General features: G+C 62.3%; 1 protein-coding gene across 2 annotated transcripts in view; it reads left to right on the forward strand.

Annotated features, from left to right (window-relative positions):
* Window positions 1–14,848, forward strand: part of LOC122171754 (dedicator of cytokinesis protein 2-like) — a 43,328-nt gene that overhangs the window by 9,420 nt on the left and 19,060 nt on the right. For both annotated transcript variants that reach the window (XM_042839518.1, XM_042839517.1), the window contains exons 18-28: window positions 644–833; window positions 3,579–3,676; window positions 3,846–3,935; window positions 4,075–4,175; window positions 4,295–4,429; window positions 7,190–7,301; window positions 9,867–9,937; window positions 10,216–10,322; window positions 11,110–11,237; window positions 11,389–11,433; window positions 13,820–13,915. In XM_042839518.1, the coding sequence (XP_042695452.1) occupies window positions 644–833; window positions 3,579–3,676; window positions 3,846–3,935; window positions 4,075–4,175; window positions 4,295–4,429; window positions 7,190–7,301; window positions 9,867–9,937; window positions 10,216–10,322; window positions 11,110–11,237; window positions 11,389–11,433; window positions 13,820–13,915 (1,173 nt within the window). The remainder of the gene's footprint in view (window positions 1–643; window positions 834–3,578; window positions 3,677–3,845; window positions 3,936–4,074; window positions 4,176–4,294; window positions 4,430–7,189; window positions 7,302–9,866; window positions 9,938–10,215; window positions 10,323–11,109; window positions 11,238–11,388; window positions 11,434–13,819; window positions 13,916–14,848) is intronic.

Genomic DNA, 14,848 nt, shown 5'->3' on the forward strand with positions numbered 1-14,848 from the left:
CTTCTGCAATCTTTGACCTTCAGAAGAAGAGAAGTTTGCTGGGCAGGGTGGCAACCAGGGTAAAGACAAATGTTTGCTGCTCAGCTCAGAGCTCTGGGCAGCAGCGGTCCGTGGGACTCCGTTGTCCCCCTGGGCTGGTGGCACTGCTGGGCCGTGTCCTTGAGGTGGGTAATGGTGACAGCAGTGGTTCCTCAGCCTGTCCCACCTGTGCAGGGACCCAGCTGTGTGCCCAGCCTCGTGGTGCAACTTGTGCACGCAACTCTTCTGTTGCTCTCTGCTGCTCTGGCCCTGCAGCCCTCACTGCTGCCCTCCCCCTGATCCGCTGACATCTCCCCATGCTCTCCCACCTGCGTTTTGCCCCCCATCTGCACCAGCTGGAACGCAGCCTCCTCTCCCTGCACGCAGGTCCCTGTGCAGCTCTATGGGAAGCGAGCTGCTCTGTGCATGTTAAGCTCAGAGGAGCCCTCAGAGCGTTGATTCCGGGTTGCAGCGATGCCTCAGAGCCAGGAGCTGCTGACCTCTGGCTCCCTGCCCTGGGATACACGCTCACCTGCAGCTCTGCTTGTTCCCTTGCCCCGCAGCCGCCCCACACCCGCCACGCTCCCCAGCTGCGTGCATGTCTGTGAGCCGTGCTGTGTTGCAGGGGGACAGCAGGAAGCTGGAGGACGCGGGCTCGTACCTGGGGCTGCCCTCCACCAGGGGCCCCTCGGAGCCCTGGATCCTCTCTGGGTCCTCGTTCCGCGTGGCTGGGAGCGTGGCAGGCCTGGCCGTGTCAGCCCGGGACAGCTTCCAGATCTCAACGCTCGTCTGCTCCACAAAGCTGACCCAGAACGGTGAGTGCTGGATGCGGAGCGGCGCTGGCTGTGCTGCTGGCAGTGGGCAGCGATGAACGACGCGTAGCTGAGCTCTGTAGTGCTGGAAAAGAAGAAACCTCTTTAAGAGCAAATTCTATAGGAATGGCAGCAGGGAGCACCCCAGGCCGTTGCACCAGGTGTGGAGCAGGCGGTGCTTTGTTCCCTGAGCTCTGATGGGCCGGTGGTGCCAGGGGATGGGGCGGTACGTGGCTGTGTGTCCCTATGCTGAGCACATTGTCCTCATGCACTGACTCTGCCAGTCCTGGCCACCCCCATCTGTCCCTTCCCACCTGTGCCCCACAGCAATGCTGTCCTGGGGAGGGGGTCTGTCTGGCTCTGCTGCCTGTGCTGACTGTGTGTCCTCAGGGGCAGGGAGCAGGACCAGGCCTGCTCTCCTTCCCAAAGAGATGGAATAAATACAGCTTGCACGCCCCTATCCGCAGGGGCTGGTTAGGAAGGGGGCTGCTGTTATCCCCTTGTTACGAGGGAGCAGAGCTGCAGAGTGATTTACAGCCAGGACAGGGGGAGCGCTGGAGCCCTGGGGGTGGCTGGGCTGCGTGCAGCAGGAAGCTCACTGCTGTCACCAGCGGCTGTGGGGATGCTGCGGAGCCAAGAGCGCGGGGAAAGCAGAAGTGCTGAGCGCTGACGTCCTGCTTTGACATCACCAGTGCTCCCGAGGGAAACGGCAGCCCCCGAGCTGCTGCGGTGTCCCGGGCTCCCAAGGCTCTGGGGCTGCTGTCCCCCAGGTGGGCAGCGCACACGGTGGCCGCATCTGGCCCTGTGGCTGCCATCCCTGCCACGTGGCACCGCTCGCTGCTGCTCTGTGTGCGCTGAAGGCTCAGGGCTGCCACTCAGCATCGCTCGCTTTGTTTGTATCAAGGTTGTCTTTTGGCTTAGCGCTCTCCTGAGCCCTCCTGCGTTAGCAGTGGGTTGTTTTTCCAAGGCAGGGCGGTGTGAGCAGAGAGCTGCAGGCTGCAGGTAGCTGCACGCACCGTGCTGAGCCCAGCCCCGCCGGCAGCCGCAGGCAGCGAGCAGCTTCTTGGCCTGCACCGAGCCCTGCAGATGGTAATTAATCTGCTCACACCCCTGAGGGAGCCGAGCTGCTGCCTTCAGTTTAGGAGCTGGAAGGAGCTGCTGAGTGCTGCTGCTGAATGCTGTGCTGAAATCATGGTGGGAATTGGGACGCCGTGTTTTGAAGTGCGATCTGTTGCTGTGTAGTTGGAGCTTTCAGCCCCGAGGTCCTTTGCTCGGTGCGCTGAAGTCAGGCCCTCTGAGCGCAGACACGTCAGCGTTTAGAGAGGATTTCTGATTCGTACAAAATGGTTTGGGACGCAGCAGCACAGAGCGGTGCGGGCAGCCGTGACTGAGAGCTGGCATGGATGCAAACGGCTCCACGTGTGCATGTGAAGCAAACAGAGCCCAGCTGGCAGCGCAGGGTGCCCGCCCTGACGGCTCAGAGCCAGCTGTGCCCTCAGCAGGGCTCACCTCGGGGGCTGTGCAGTGTGTGTGCAGCTGAGGAGCAGGCAGGGCTGTGCTCTGTGCCCTGTGATGGTGCCAGTGCTCTGCGCCGGGTCACTGCAGGTGTCAGCAGCAGGAGCGGCCGCCCGTCCCTCCCCAGGGGACACAGGCACACAGACGTGGGTGAAAGCAGACATGGCAGCAGTTGGGCTCTGCGTGCACTCGGTCCATGCGGAGGAGCTGCACGGCTGCTTTGCTCCCCCACTGCAGTGCCTCCTGTGCAGGGCTGGTGGCTGGGAGCGCTCAGCTGCGCGTGTGCTGCACGCAGTGACACAGCTGGGACGCCGCAGCGGGGCTCCCGGTGCTCAGCACAGCACACGGTGACTCAGTGCTGCTGCGCCGATTGGGTTTGGGACCGGTGTGGCTCAGTGCAAGTGGGGTTTGGGGCTGCCGCAGTTCAGCTCATTCTCTTCCTGCAGCGCAAATGCAGCCCCTGTAGCGCTCAGCCTTCAGTCAGTGGAGTGTGATGTTTCCGTGGGAGTGAAAGCAGGAGGTTTCTGTGCTGAGCAGCCCCTGCACTCAGAGCTGCACGCTGCACATGTGGCAGCTGCAGCCGTGCTTCGCCACTGCAGCGCGCAGAGCTGCAACGGTGCTGCTGGCCCCGGGGGCTGCGTGGTGTTGGATTGGTGCTTTGCATACCTGCACCAGGGCTGAGGGCTTGCATGTAATGTGCCCACAGCCCCACTGCGGGTCTGGACCAACCCCCCTCATAGAGAGGAGTGGGAGGCAGCCGCACACTTCCCCTTTTGCTCTGGGTTCTTGTTGTGCAGAAGTTGGGTGCAGGCTGCAAGTTCTGGAAGGGCTGTGGGGCCCCCAGCCATCCTGTGTCTGAGCCTGGGGGGGGGCAAGGTGCCCCAAAGGGGTGCTGGCACAGGCGGCCCAGCTGCAGAGCACAAAAGGGGCAGGGTTAGGGCTGGCACTAGGGTTAGGATTAGGGCTGATGTTTGGATTAGAGTTAGGGCTAGGGATCGGGGTAGGATGAGCAGGGTGGCTGCTCCATCCCCCTGCATCCTTTGGCACAGCGCAGTGTTTGGTGCAGGCACAGCTGGCCCCCCCCCCCCGCGGCTCTCCATGTCCTTGGGGTGCAGGAGGAGCTGCATCTCACCCCTTGCAGGGCCCTGCCTGGGGCAGGATGGTGCCCGGGGTCCCTGATGTGGAGCCTGGTTGTGCACAAAGCCTGTGCTGATCTTTCCTACCTCCCCGCAGTGAACTTGCTGGGGCTGCTGAAGTGGCGGGCCAAGCCCAGCCTGCTGGCGGGGAACCTGCAGAAGCTGATGCATGTGGATGGAGGGGAGGTCATCAAGGTAGGAGAGGGGCTGCTGCCTCACAGTGCAGCTGGCAGGTCCTGGAAATGGGCCGGATGCCTCCGAAGGAGAAAAGCTGTGAAGGGACAGCAGCGGCTCTGTGCTGGAGGTCCCTCCTTCTCACAGTGCCGGCGGTGCTGGAGCTCTCACTGCCGTCTCCTCCCCGCAGTTCCTCCAGGACACGTTGGATGCTTTGTTCTCCATCATGATGGAGAATGCGGACACTGACGTCTACGACACGCTCATCTTTGATGCCCTGGTAAGCAGCATCCGTTTCCCAGCCGAGCTTTCAGCACAGGACCCAACCCACCACGGGCGCGCTGCCCACCTTGCGCCCGGGTCCCTCCCCGTGTCTGCGCTGGCGCCTGGCAATGCTGAGCCACGCGGCCTCTCCGCAGGTGTTCATCGTGGGGCTGGTCGCCGACAGGAAGTTCCAGCACTTCAATGCCGTCCTGGAGGCGTACATCCGCCGGCACTTCAGTGCCACGCTCGCCTACAAGTGCGCGTGGAGCACCGGGGCCGCGGCAGGGACGGGGCGGCAGGAGCCGCAGCGGGGCTCAGCACCGGGCGGTGCGGTGAGGAAGCGCCGCGCTCTCCTGATTCGTCCCCATCCCGCAGGAAGCTGATCGGGGTGCTGACCCAGTACGTGGAGCAGGCGAGCCGCGGGGAGCCCTGCGAGCCCCTCCTGCGCACCTTCAAGGCCCTGGAGTACATCTTCAAGTTCATCGTCCGCTCCCGGCACCTCTTTGCCCAGTAAGTGCCGCGTGCGTGGGGACGGCGCTGGGAGGAGCCGGGAGGGTCCCGCGGGGTCTCCGTGCGCTGTGGGTGCACGGCAGGAGCCGGGGAGGCTGAGGGTGGAACCCACGGCTCCGGGTGCTGCCGTGTCCGACTGGCCTCGGCTGCGCGCCGCAGCGCCGCGTCTCCTCCCGCGGAACTTTCGCCCGTTCTCTGCCACGTGCGGGGCTTCCGCAGCCGCCGCTGGTGCGCGGGTCGGCAGCGCTGTTTGTGCCCGGGGAGGGGGAGGCCGAGAGGCGGTGCTGCGGCAGGACGTGCGCTCACCAAGCCCGCACCCCCCGGTGCTGCGGCCCCGCTCTGCCCTGCGGTGCTCCGTGCGGCTCCCGCCGCGACGGCCTCGGGAAATGACATCTCCTCTCGTGTGCGTAAATCACAGCGTCGTGTAAAGTAGGGCCAGAAGGAACACGCAGAGGTCAGAAGTAAACTCCTGCCCCAGGGCGGCGTTGGCCGCGCTTCCGCCGCTCCTGACAGATGGCTTTTGTCAATGCGCTCTTACAAACCTCCCTGCTGCAGACAGCGATGCTCTCCGGGCAGCCGGCGCATCTCGGGGCCCGGCAGCCCGGCACACAAACCCTGCCGTCCGCCCCGGGAGCTGGGGGGCGGCGCCTCGGGGTCCTCATCCCGGCATCTCGACCCCTCCGCAAAGCGCGGCTCCGTGCCGGCAGCACGAGGGGCTGCGCGGCCCCGCGCCCTCGCGGCGCTGCTGGGAAGCGCTCGCAAGTGGGGGCGGCAGGGCCGTCCAGGACCCGGTGTCCTTTGTACCCCGTGGGCGCTGGGTTCCCGTTCTCAGCCCTTGGGTTGCGGTGGGACAGACGGCGCCCCCAGCCTGCTGTGCGTGTGGGGGCGCGGATATCAGTGGTGGAAACTTCTGAGAATGCCACCAAGCGGTTGCCAGGAAGGGCAGGTTGTGTTCCTGTTTCATTCCCGGTACGGGGCGCTGAAAGCTCCGCCGCCCCAGCAGCGAGCAGAGGTGATGCGCTCCGTGCAGAGCAGTGCGGGAGGTGGGGAGCGCGGTGCTGCTGTGCTGGAGGGGCTGCGGGTGGAGGTGGATGCAGTTGGGGGGGTCTGCAAATCACAGGTGGCTCCGATGGAGGTGGATGCAGGTGGAGGAACCCCCCCGTTTGCTTTGGGTGGAAGCAGAGGGCAAATCCCCAGCTCGTAAGGCTTCTGGCAAAGCAAATTAATTCTGTGGAGCATTTGCAGGCAGCTGCATGAATGAGTTAGCGTTAAAATAAAGACATCCCCAAAGACGTGTAGATTTTATTCATCTTTCCTTGATCTTTGAGATCTCAGCAGTGGAATAACACGGGCTCTTCAGATCTCCCAAGTTCTTCAAACGGTGCTAAATTCCGTACGCAGCCTGTAATTGGGAAGAAATTAGATTGTAATTACAACGAGTTGCTGCGCATTGCTGGGTCTGTTCGGTGCCGTCTGCTGCAGCCAGAACCAGGCAGTGGCCCTGCTCTGCTTGGGGGGGGGGCATGGGGGGCACCGCTGCTGCCAGGGCTCCTGGGGAGCTGCTCTGAGCCCATGGCTCAGGGATGGACCCCAGAGCACAGCTGCCTGCGCCTGCTGCGTGCTGCACAGCGGTGCGACGTCGGCCCATTGGGGGTGAAGTGAGCGCTTTGTGGTGCCCTGCTTTGAGCTGAGGCACACGTGTGAGGTCGGAAAGCGGTGCTGGTGATTCCTCTCCAGCTGTTCGTGCAGTGCGTTGCATTCATCCCTGCCCTTCCGGAATTTTGAGGGCCGGAGTTTGCGGTGGAGATCAGCGTGCAAATGGATGGCTGTGGGGGGGCACCGAAAAGGGTGAAAAACTGGATGAACCTCCAATGAGTGATGCTCGATTCGTGACATCGTTCCTGTGAGAGCGGAGCCGTGTGAGGCCTTTATTTCGTCCTGCTGACCCTAAGGCACGCGGGCTGCTCTCCTTCCCTGGCCTCATCTCTGGGTTTGGGCTGAGCTCAGCTCCGAGGTGCAGCTCTGGGCTCCCAAAGGGCGGCAGCTGGGAGCCCCGCAGCCACTGGCTGCATATGGAGTGGGAGGGGGAGCTTCCTTCAGGTGGCCCCAGCTGTGGTTGCACTGCAGTGCTGACCGGGGGCTGCACACAGCAGTCATGCAGTGGCCGCTCTGTTTAAGATCAACCCAGACTCCTCAGCCAAATCGTCAGCGTTTTTTCCCTTGGATGCTCCCTTGGGCTCATTTACCAGCAAGGAAAGATGAATCTGAAAGCAGAACAACCCAACTTTAAAAAGCAAAGCTTTTTTTGGCAAAAAGGGGGTTCAGCCAAAAAGCTGGAGAGCAGGAATTGCAATCCGGGTCGCTCTGCTGCTGTGTGGGGTCAGAATGCTGGCTGCAAGTCGTGGAGCCATAGAACCACGGAGGGTTTGGGATGGAAGGGATCTTTGTAGGACCATGGAAAGGTTTCTGTCGGAAAGGACCCTAAAGGCCACCCGGTCCCACTCCCTGCAGTGAGCGGGGACTCCTGCAGCTTCATCAGTGCTCAGAGCCCCATGCCCTGACCTTGGGGGTCTGCAGGGATGGGGCACCATCACCTCCCTGGGCAACCAGTGCCTCACCAGCCTCGGGTTTCCAGCTGAGGTGGAGAAGGTGGTGGAGTCCTCATCCCTGGGGCTGTTGAGATGGAGTTGTGGCCCTCGGGGACACGGCTCAGTGTGGGGGGCAGCAGTGGTGGCACAGGGTAACCTTTGGCTGTTGCAGGCTCTACGAGGGGAAGGAGACGGCCGAGTTCCAGCGCTCGCTGCAGCGACTCTTCCAGACCCTGAACCAGCTGATGAAATCCCCTCTGGAGGGGCCCACGCTGCTCTCTCAGGTATGGCAGGGGGCTCCGGCTCTGGTCCAGGTGGTGGGGTGAGGTGGGATGGATGATGGATGGATGGATGGACAGAGGGATGGATGGTGGATGGATGGATGGATGGATGGGTGGATGGAGGGATGGAGGGATGGAGGGATGGATGGATGGACGGAGGGATGGATGGATGGACGGAGGGATGGATGGATGGTGGATGGACGGAGGGATGGATGGTGGATGGATGGATGGATGGGTGGATGGATGGAGGGATGGAGGGATGGATGGATGGATGGATGGATGGATGGATGGATGGGTGGATGGATGGATGGATGGACGGAGGGATGGATGGATGGTGGATGGATGGATGGACGGATGGATGGATGGATGGATGGATGGATGGGTGGATGGATGGGTGGATGGATGGATGGATGGATGGATGGACAGACAGACTGAGGGATGGATGGATGGATGGATGGACGGATGGATGGATGGATGGACGGATGGATGGGTGGATGGATGGATGGGTGGGTAGACAGGCAGTGCGCCCAGCTGGGTGTGTGGTGCTGCAGCCAAAGGTGAGCTGGAGCTCCCACCTGCAGACCTGGCAGCACAGCCTCCCCCTTTGTTTCACTGCTGTCTCTATGCTGATTCTGTGGTTTCTGTGTTGCACTGCTTCGGGGCATTCTTAGGTAAGGCCGTACAGATTAGCTCATGTTTAAAGCACAAAGTTTGAGGATTGGGAGCAGCCTTTGTGAGGAAGGGGGCCGTCCCTCCTCATCCTCGCACCTCGCCCAGCTGCATCCCCTCGCTCCCACCGCAGCCCCGTTGCCCCACGGACGCTCTGTGCTACGGATCCCCACTCCCTGCAATTCTGCAGTGATTTGTGCATCACTCAGCGCTCTGAGTCGGGCCTGAAGGAAACAAATTTTGCCAACACGTCAGCTGGAGCGGCACCGTCCAGGTGCAGCAGAGGACAACCCGCCTTTGCTTCTCCGGACACGGAGTCCCCACAGCTGAGCTCCCGCTCAGGAACAGCGGCGACGAGAAGAGCAGAACGCAGGAGCGGAGCGGGCCGGGCGGCGATCTGCCCGCAATCGGGGGCCGCCAGCGGGGGCGGCGTTGCTGCTCCGCCCGAGGGGCTGCGCCGAGCGCCGGGACGCTGCGCCGTGCGGCTGCGGCTGAATCCCGGCGGCGCTTCTCAGCCGTTTTCCTGCGTTGGGTGCGCAGTTGGTGCGGGCCGCGCTCCGGCGGCGGCACCGGGGCTGATGGCAGCGCTATGGCAACGCGCCCGTCAGTCGCAGCTCACCCCGAGATGGGAGCGATTCTTCGGGGAGCTCCTCTGGGCCAATTTCTGCACGAGGAAATTCCTGATACCGCCTGGCCCCGGTCCGGGGCGCAGCGGCGCTGTTTGGTGTCAGAGCCGCATCGCTGCCCCCAGCCCGGCCCGGAGCGCATCCCCGCGTGTGCAGCTCCAAGAGGAGAACCTGGGCATCCCTCTGTGTGGACGCAGCCGCTGCTCAGAGCCCCTTCCTCACCTGAAGGACCCCCCCCATCACCGCCGGCGGTGCCCGCGGGATCTGCCGGCGGCTGACGCAGCTCTGCCTACTCCCGTCGTTAGAGCTGCAATTATCTGATCAGCACAGGCAGGGCTGATAATAGCTCGTTAGCTGCAGCACGCCCGGAAAGGCCACCTCCTCCGTGAAGGGGGCGCTCCTTTGTTGGAACACTTCAGCCTTTGGGGTTTTGCACTCTTTTGACCGCTCTGTGCCCCGGGAAGGAGCCTCGTTTGGGTCTGATGAGGAATGTGGGGCAGCACAGGGCCAGGGACAAACCTGTGTGCTGCTGGGATGGGGAGCAGTCAGGATCCCCCGGTACCCCAGCAGTGCTGGGCTGGTCCTGCTCCCAGAGCCCTGCTCTGCTCTGCACCGAATGCAGCTGAGGTCTGAGGTGGGACGGAGCTGCAGGCTGCAGCACGGTCAGATCCCCACGGCACACGGCCCCTTCCCCACAGCCGTGCCTCTCTGACAGAACCTCTGACCATCGGTTGTGGTTCCACCACAGAGGGTGCAATCAACGCAGAATTAAGGAGTGGCAGAAAAATTAATGTTAATCGGCCCAGCTCGGCTAAGCATGGAGGTTAATAAAGAAGTCAAATGTAGGAGATGCTTGTTCTGAAGCTGTGAATGTGACTGAATGAGATAACCAAGGCAGCGTGTGAGACGAGCAGCGGTTCAGCTTTGTACAGTGTTCTGGTTTAAAATTAGAGTTGTATGAATGCATTAAAAGAACTGCTTTGTAATCTGTTTAATATGTATCTCCTCAGTAGAGAAAAGGGAAAGAAGCAATTAGGGATGGAGAGGCATGGTGCAGGGATGGGCATTTCTTTGGGTCAGAGCAGCGCTGCTGTGCTGGGAGCATCCCTGGGGCCATTGGGAAAGAGACACGGGTGCCACGGCAGTGATTTTGGGTGCAGGGTGCGGGCAGCGCAGTGGTCACCGCCCTGTGTGTTTGATGTCTGTCTGTCCGTCCTTCTGTCCATCCACGCTGCCCCACGGGCACGTGGTCAGCAGCCTCATCTCTGCGCAGGGAGCAGCCCTCAAGTATCTGCCTTCCATCCTGGAGGACGTCTTTGGGATCTTTGATGCCTCTATGTTGGGGTAAGTGTCCCGGCCCCAGCCCCACTCCCCCCCGCAGTGATACCCACCCCAGCCCCCAGGGTGGGCAGTGCCTCTCAGGCCCTTCCCGTGCAACGTGGGGGTTTGGCTCAGTGCTGGCAGGGGTCAGCAGGGGGCAGGGCAGCGCTCTCCCGCTGCCTTCTCCAAAGGAAAGGGGTGGCAGCGCTTGGGGCCGCAGAGCAGCCTGGCCTTGTCCTGGCCTTGGCCGGGTCCCGCAGCTTGATGGTTGGTGCTCATTGATTCTCCTATCTGCACGGCAGGCTCCTGCTGCGCGACTTCATCGGCAACCTGCAGCCCCAGCGCCTGCTGAGGCAGAAGCTGCAGTCCCTGACCGACATCGTCAACAGCAAAATCTTCCAGTCCTACGGTGAGAGCAGCGTGGGCTCCTGCTGCACGGCCCGCGCTGCCGAGCACAGCACAGCTTGTGTCCCCCCACCCCGCTGCCCCCCTTTGCTCCGGCAGCACCGAGTTGTGCCTGCGGGACCTGAGCTCCCAGAGCTGCTGCCAAAGGCCGCTCGTTGCCGACGCCTGGTGCTGTGGTACTGAGCTCCAGGAACAGCTTTAAAACACGTTGTGTTGCAGAAGGAAATTGGGCCTAGAGGGAGGAAAGGGCTGCAGAGGGGTGGCAGCGGTGATTTTCAGGGTGAGGGTGTTGGTGGTTTGCTGTCCAGCGGGAAGGATGCTGTGTGTGGTTCCACAGCTCACGCTTAGAGCCGTGGCACCACTGGGGTTGGAGAAGGCCCTTAAGACCATCCAAAGGCCCTTAAGACCATCCAGTCCAACTACTGATACTGGTACAGGTGGTGATTAATACAGGCTTGTTAAGTTTTGCCTGCAAGGAGGAAGGGGCTGCCAGAGCGCGGCTGTAAGGGTATCTCAAAGCTGAGCAGTGCTGTGCGGAGGCAGCGCTGGCCGAGCCCTGGCAGCCAGGGGCCGTTTGAGTGAGAAAGTCTCCATCTGTTGGGTTAAACCCAAAGCACCCTTAGCAGAGCAGCACTGCGGAGTCGCGGAGCCTTTCTGTTAGCATTTAAAGTCTTTCCAGAACTCCAGGCTGCGGCCCAAATGCTTTGTGCTCCCTCCTTGCTCTCAGTCCCTCTCAGTGTGGGGAGCTGTGGGTGCCCTCTGCCAGCCCCACACCTCCACCTGCCCCACAGAGTGCCGGGATCTGCTGCTGCGCATGGCCGTGCCCGTCCTGCAGGACCTGATAGAGAGGGGTGAGGAGGAGGACGCCTGCGTTGAGCTGCTCAGCACCATCCTGGAGGTGCTGTACGCGGCCCAGAAGGTAGCGCCCAGCTGCTCCGCTGCTCCCTGCTCTCTGTGTTGGCTTCACCTTGGAAATACGTCTGGCTGCTGTTCGTCGCAGGGGTGGCTGTGGGGGCACTGCGCCGGCCTTGCGGGCTTTGCGCTGATTTGCAGCGCTGTGTTTGTTGCAGAGAGCAGAGGAGGAGCGGCGCAGGGAGCGCGGCGACTCGGAGCTGGTGAGTGCCGGTCCTGGGGGTGTGCAGGGGGATTTGGGCACCCAAACCTGGGGGGAGCCTCGTGCACCTCCTGCCCAGAGCAGGACTGCGGCGTCTCCTGGGGTCGGCGCACGGAGCTGCGCTGCTGCGGGGATGGAGGAGCCGCCTGCAGCAGTGCCTGAGGGCTGGGGGCTGCAGGCTGTGCTGCGAGCCCTTAGGGCCCACACCAGCTGGCTGTGTGTACGGGGATGATGCTCTCCCAGCGATGCTCTGTGCCATGGCCTGCTTTCCACGAGGTTTTCATTACTTCTCACTGCAAGGAGTTCCCTCAGTGAGGCACTGCGGGTGAGGTGTTGTTCCCTTGACCCATGGGACTGACTCAGACCCTGCTGCTGCTCGGGTCTCTGCCTGCCCGGACAGCCCTATGAGACCGTAGCATCCAAACAGTTCCCAGATCTGCTGTGGAGGGTGATGAGGCCAGCCCCCCCCACACCTCCAGCAGTGTCTGCCCTGAGACCCGCAGTGCTGTGAGCGTGCTCTGCGCTCTGCTTGGCTGCACTGGCTGTGGTACAAGGTACAAGGCAGCCAGGCTGTGCACTGGGGCAGCTTTGGGGCTCGGGATGCTGCAGCCACGAAACCTCAGCAGGTTCAGCTCAGCTGCAGCGCCAGGTTGATGCCTTGAGTGCAGCCGTGCCCGTGCCACAGTGGTTGTGCCCTGTCCTTTTGCTGCACGCCACCCCACAGCCCCTGAGGCCTTGTCCTCTGCCACCCTGCAAGCCCTTGGGGGTCCTGGCAGCTCCCGGTGCTGCTGTTCCTGCAACAGTTTAGGAGAGTGCAGAGAGCTGTGCTTCAGCTCAGCAGGACGCTGCCCCTGCCTGCTTTCCTGTGCTGGCAGCTGTGCCTGTGCCGTAGCCCAGGCTGTGTCTGGGTGCCCTCCAGGTGTCTGGGACCCCCTCAATGTGTCCCATGATGGAGCAGTGTGTCCCTTTTGGAAAGCTGACCTCAGGCACACAGCAGAAGCACTGCGACACCCTGCAGCACTTTGTTGCACTGCTTTCTTGCGGGCATCTCTGAGATTTGAGTAGGATTTCCTACAGGAGATCTCCTCACTACATCTCTGCATTGGGAACAAAGTGCTCTTGTGCTCATATGACATTCACCTGGGGCTGCCAGGGGCCAGCATGTGCCTTGCTTGGAGGACAGGGACAGAAGGCAGCAGGCAGTGAGGGGACACTGAGTCTGAGATGAAAGCAAAAGCTGCATTGGGTGTGGGCTGCGCTCCTGGTACAGCTGGAGTGGGGCTGAAGTTGGGTGGCGGGGATCGTGGCTGCCACCAACTGCACTGCTCTGCATCCCTGTGTGGGGACGGGCACAGCCAGGTGCAAAAAGAGGAGACGTGCATGCTGAGGATGCAAGCTGAGAGGCTGCTGAAAGAATGAGGTCCTTCCTTTCACGCAGCCCCAGTCCTGTGCTGGGCAGGAGGTGCACGAGGCTCTCCTCGGCGTTCGGGTGCCACGCTGGGTCTGCTGTGCCCAGGGTCAGTTGGGATTTCTGCACTCCGAGGTTTCAGTGCGTAGCGTGCAGTTGGAGCAGTGGGGATTTTCAGCTGCTGAGCAGAAGTTTTGGGAAGGATGAATGGATGAAGGAGTGAGCGGAGCCAGCCAGCATAGGAGACACAGGCTGTGCACAGGGGAGCAGCTGGGGGAAGTCTCACAGAACCACAGAATCATAGAACGGCCTGGGTTGCACAGGAGCACAGTGCTCATCCAGCTCCAAGCCCTGCTGTGTGCAGGTCACCAACCAGCAGCCCAGGCTGCCCAGAGCCACATCCAGCCTGGTCTTGAATGCCTGCAGGGATGGGGCATCCACAGCCTCCTTGGGCAACCTGTGCCAGAGCCTCAGCTGAAGGTGCCCCAGTTCTGCCCCTTCCCAGCTCTCTGTGGGAACTGTGTGGCAGCCACGGGTGTCGGAGCTGCAGCCTGGGTTGATGTGTGCTCCTTGCCCTGGGCTCTGCTGTGCCCCGTGGTGAATTCGGGGCCTCTGCTGGCACTGCCAGTGCCACCAACCCCGACGTCTCCTGCGGGTGGCTCTGTGTTACACATCCCGGCCACCTCGCAGGAGCCAGGGCTGCCCAGGGCCCTGCTGAGGGCGTGGGGACGGTTCCTCCTGTGCCCACACGAAGAAAAAGCCCTGCCAACTCTGCAGCTTCCAGCAGGGAGCTGCGGCAGAGCAGGAACCGGTGTGGGGCTGCTCCCCGTGCCAGCAGCTTCTGCTCATCGGGCTGCAGATGCCTGTTGCTCTCAGGGGCACAAGGGCTGCCCCCGGCCTGGCTCGGGGTCACCTGGGGAGATGCGCATCGCCCGCACCCCACCCAACCAATGCGGCCGTGACTCCCCGCGCCTTGCAGGTGAAGGTGAAGAGGCACGTCCAGCTGATCCTGGAGCGGCTGCTGCACACCGTGAACCGGAGGGTGATCGTCCTGGAGAGGGACAACAGCCTCAGGGTGAGTTACCACCGCCTGGCCGGGCGTGGGACGGCTCCGCCGCTCCGCCCAGGGGGATGAGGAAGTGAGGGAAGGGCTGCGTGGTGTGGGGATGGGGAGCAGGTGGCAAATGTTCCTCGGCGGTGCCGTGGTGTCTGGCAGCAGCTGCTGGGGATGGGTTTGTGGGTATTTAACGCAGCAGGATGCACGAGGAAGCCCAAAAAAGGAAGGAGGAAATGCGGCAGAAGCGGGTCGCGGAGTAGGAGGAGCGCTGGGAGGAGCGCGCAGGGTGCTTGCGGTGCAGGAGGCTCGTCTGGAAGCAGATGCAGGGGTTTGGGCTGCATTCTCTGCAAAGCAGTGATCGGACCCAACAAGCGTTCCTCATTTTACACATGGGAGCAGCACGCTGGGATGCCCACCTCGTGCTGAGCTGTTGGCAGGCTGCAGCACGGCTGCACCGGGTGCAGTGGTTTCATCATGTGGGAGGAGGAAACGAGCTCTGTGCAAGTGTGGACAGCCAGGCTGTGTGCAGCAGGCCGGGCACGTGGCTCTGGGCTGTGTGGGGCAAGGGGAAGGGTCTGGTGGCATTTGGGGCGCAGTGCTGTGGGGCCCTGCCATGCTGTGTCATCCCGTGCCGTGCATCGTGCCTAGGGAGGTTTTGGAGCAAACCTGTAGTTCTGCCATTCCGTGCTTGGCTCTCATTCATAAATACGTGGCTCTACCAAGTTGCTACGGGCAGGATGGGACCTTCCTTCTCACTGGCCATGCTGCTGCTACTGGCAGAGGGGCCTGCCTGCTTCAGGAGCCATTCCAGACAGCATCTCTGTGCTCTTGGAGTGACCCCACTGCTGAGATGGTGCAGGGTGCCATCCCTCCTATACATCTGGCTGCAAGTAGCCCTGTGCTGGGCTGTGCTGGGCTGTGTCAGACTGTGCTGGGCTGTGCTGGGCTGTG

The sequence above is a fragment of the Centrocercus urophasianus genome, unplaced genomic scaffold (assembly GCF_019232065.1).
Source record: "Centrocercus urophasianus isolate 14NV4802_14NV808 unplaced genomic scaffold, USGS_Curo_1.0 seq_951, whole genome shotgun sequence".
NCBI classification, from domain to species: Eukaryota; Metazoa; Chordata; class Aves; order Galliformes; family Phasianidae; genus Centrocercus; species Centrocercus urophasianus.